This window comes from Bidens hawaiensis, unplaced genomic scaffold (assembly GCF_021521415.1).
Source record: "Bidens hawaiensis isolate Kalapana, Puna unplaced genomic scaffold, B.hawaiensis_p1.1 tig00000001_1, whole genome shotgun sequence".
Classification (NCBI taxonomy): Eukaryota; Viridiplantae; Streptophyta; class Magnoliopsida; order Asterales; family Asteraceae; genus Bidens; species Bidens hawaiensis.
Window position 1 is genome coordinate 785,929 of NW_027491014.1, and position 4,254 is coordinate 790,182.

General features: G+C 37.3%; 1 protein-coding gene across 1 annotated transcript; it reads right to left on the minus strand.

Annotated features, from left to right (window-relative positions):
* Window positions 1-3,128: 3,128 nt before the first annotated feature.
* On the minus strand, window positions 3,129-3,962 carry LOC143538546 (uncharacterized). The gene has a single exon (XM_077034494.1). The coding sequence runs from the start codon at window positions 3,960-3,962 to the stop codon at window positions 3,129-3,131; it is 834 nt and encodes a 277-aa protein (XP_076890609.1).
* Between the last annotated feature and the right edge of the window lie 292 nt (window positions 3,963-4,254).

A 4,254-nucleotide genomic window follows, 5' to 3' on the forward strand; every position in this document is an offset into this window, starting at 1 on the left:
TATTTAAATTATTATATAATAATATTTTAGACCTCGATCATAAATAAAACGATGTTTTGTCACATTATAGTATCGTTAAGAAAAACATTAAGGGTTCAAACTAATTTTCATGAAGTTGTTATAAGCTTTTAGAACCTTTAAACTTGTATTAAACCATTATTGAAACTTGGAGGGCCATTTCTGTAATTATGTAACATATGTCCCAACCCAAAACCCTAACCCTACCCACATTAACATACAACCTTCATCATCTTCTTCCTCTCATTATTTTCCGGCCGCCGCCGCCACAGCCGACGCCACCCCTGCCGGCCAACACCACCAACGAACACCTTCACCCAGCCGCCACCCACCCCTCTGCCGTTTTCCGGCGAACCTCCATTTCCGGCGAGTCCCGTAAATCCGACGCACCCCCAGCCACCACTTTCCACCTCCCATTTGGTCCATAACTCCGCCAACACCCTCCCCTACCTCCAACGCGACTTCCGGCGGGCTCCCTCTTCTTTTTCGTTTTTCCGGCGACCGAAATTCCGGCCGCCATGGTCGCTCCATCCACAGCTCTCTCTGCTCTCCGTCTCCCTCTCATTCTCTCTGGTCTCTCTACCTCCCTCGGCCTCTCTCTCTCTCTCTCACAGTCTCTATCCCTCTCGATCTCTCTCTCTAGTGGGAACATTCTCCGACGACCGTTGCTCGGCTCCGACATTTGTTCTCGGCCAAACATCATGGTAAGGAGATTTATAGTTTTAATCGTTTTTGTGTTTAACTCTTAACTAGTAATCGAGTCGCGAGTTCGTTTTCACCCTAAACCGACTTTGGAGAGTATTTTTTTGGGAATATTATTATTATAAACCTCATAACAAATTATTATTATTAACTAGATTATTATTACTATTATTATCATTATTATTAGTAACAAGATAATTATTAGTATTATCATTATTATTATTATTATTATTATTATTATTATTATAAATATTAAAGTTGTTAATATTCTTATTTAAAGATCATATTATTATTTATAAAAAAATTATATTTTTATCATTTATTATTAGCAATGATATTATTATATTTATTTAGTGAACTCGTTTAAAAATCGAACCCGTATCAAGTATGATATCATTATTACTATCAATATTATTTACTATTATTACCATTTTTTTTTATCAACAACATTATATTAATACCAAGATTTCTATTCTATAACTATTAATATTAGTATTATTAACAATAATTATTGTTATAATTATTATACTATATTAGTATTATTAAAAATGATTATTGTTATTATTATTAACATCATTATCCTATATATATATATATATATCCAACATATCTTTTAGCATTATTGTTATCATTACTATCTTATCAGTAATAATATTAGTATAAACTTTATTATCAATTCATTTTTATAAAATCAAACCCTTGATTTAAAACCCGTATTGTCTCTTTTAATATTAGTTTAGCTATTTAAAAGCCTAATAAAATAATAATATTTTATTTTAAATTACCAATTAAGTACGAGTCCATAATCATTAACAAACTAATCGGTAATCTGATTAACAACCGAACCTTCTCACTCAATGTTTCCATTATAGTTTCATTATGGTTTCAAGTTCATTAATATATTACATTATTTATTTTTAGCTAAGGCGTTTATCGTTTCAAGTCGGATTCGTTCGTTTTGTTCACAAGCTTTCTATATGCCCATCATTAATTAGTTCTCAATTCATCAATCAAGGTGAGTACTTTCATACCCCTTTTTCCATCTTCCGTTTTGAGGTGACATTTCATACTTATCAAACTAAATGCTTTATTTACTTGAATCTTAAACCCACAAACGTGATTGTATACATTACTTAAATACTTGCTTGATTTGGTGTTCTATGCTATATGTCTATGTGTTTATCGCTTTCGGTTGGTTGAATCTTTAAATCCTAGCATCATTGAGAGTCTTGCTGGCGTAGTAAATAGGATGAAAGTGCTTATCTTTCCTTTGGCCCAACACTGCCCCAACTGCGAAATCATTTGCATCACACATGATTTCAAACGGGAGTGTCCAGTCCGGAGCTACCATGATTGTGGCATCAACAAGCTTATACTTTAAAAATTGAAATGCTTTTAGACATTCCTCGGAGAACACGAAGGGAGCATCTTTTTCTAGAAGTGTCATTGGCCGAGCTATTTTTGAAAAGTCTTTTATGAAACGGCGATAAAACCCAGCATGGCCAAGAAAACTTCGAATGGATTTGACAGATGTGGGTGGCGGGAGCTTTGAAATGGTCTCTTTGCTTTATCGGCCTCAAGTCATGCCTGGGATATCTTGTGTCCCAAGACAATGCCATCTTTGACCATAAAGTGACATTTTTCCCAGTTCAATACAAGATTGGCTTCTTCACATCTTGTTAACATTTTTCTCAAATTCTCAAGACAGTGATCAAAAGAATTTCCAAAAACAGAGAAATCATCCATGAATACTTCCATAGAGTCCTCGATCATGTCATGAAAAATAGCCACCATACAACGTTGAAAAGTGGCCGGGGCATTACACAGTCCAAAGGGCATTCCCCGGTAGGCAAATGTGCCATAAGGGCATGTGAATGTCATTTTCTCCTGATCTTCAGGGGAGATAGGAATTTGGAAGTATCCAAAAAAACCATCAAGAAAACAATAATACATCTTACCTGATAGACGCTCAAGCATCTGAGCAATGAAAGGAAGGGGGAAGTGATCTTTCTTGTGGCGTCGTTCATTTTGCGATAATCAATGCAAACTCTCCAGCCTGTGACGGTTCTCATAGGAATTAATTCATTCTTATCATTTGTTACAACCGTCATACCACCCTTTTTTGGTACCACCTGTACTGAGATTACCCAAGGGTATATCAATCCAGCATCGAGAAACTTAATGACTTCTTTCTTTACAACGTCTTGCTTGTTTGGATTGAGACGCCTTTGATGCTGCACGACTGATTTGAAGTCCTCTTCCATCAAGATTTTGTGAGTGCAAAATGATGGACTGATTCCTTTGATGTCCATGATTTTCCAAGCAATTGCTTTCTTGTGGAGTTTGAGAACTTCAAGCAATCTTTTCTTTTCCTCATTTGATAAACAGGAAGAGATGATAACATGTAATTAAGATTCACCATCGAGAAAGGCGTACTCGAGATGGGAGGGAAGTTCCTTAAGTTCAAGAACTGGCAGGTCTTCAACTGAAGGTTTCGCCTTTGGTTCCAATTTGCGGTCAATGGTCTCGTACGTCTCTTGATGTTCACTTGCCTCCTGATCCTCAATGGATTGCTCCTCATGGAGGATGGCGTATGCCTTTTTCTCAATCATCTGAGTGTTGCACGCTTCCTTTTCAATAGTTTCACGAAGGTGACAACTCACTATAGACTCACACACGTCAATATAATAAACTGAATCATCAGTGTGTTGTGGGTGTTTCATGGATCTGCCTATATCGAATGTTACCTCCTCATCTTCAACCCTTATTGTGAGTTTGCCTGTGCAAACATCAATGAGAGCCCTAGCGGTGGCTATAAATGGTCTTCCTAAGATGAGGGGTACAGATTTGTCCTCGTCCATATCGAGGATTACAAATTCTACCGAAATAACAAATTTATCAATTTTAACTAACATGTTTTCAACTATGCTCCTAGGATACTTCACTGATCGATCGGCTAGCTGGATGCTCATGCGGGTTGGTTTTGGTTCTCCTAATCCTAATTTAGAAAAAACCGCATAAGGCATCAAGTTAATGCTAGCTCCGAGATCAGCTAGGGAATTGCTGACAAATAGATCTCCTATCAAGCAAGGAATGGTAAAACTCCTTGGATCGGTTTTCTTTGTCGGTAGCTTGTTTTGAAGGACAACAGAACATTCTTCATTCAGAGTTACGTGTGACAACTCTTCCAACTTTCTCTTGTTTGTCAACATATCTTTCAGGAACTTTGCATATTTTGGCATTTGTGAGATGGCCTCGATGAAAGGAAGATTGATATGCAACTGTTTGAAGAGCTCAAGGAATTTTCCATACTAGGCCTCCATCTTTTCTTTCTTAAGACGGTTTGGGTAAGAAATAGGTGGGACATATGGTTTTACTGGTTCTCTGACTTGTGCGGTACTTGCTGGGACTTGCCGATCATGCACCTTGTTAGGAATCTCAGTCTCATCATCAACTGGCTGCGATGGGGTTACCACATCTTGAGTGGTCTTGCCATTTCTTAATGTTATGGCATTAACCTGCGCATTTGGGTTT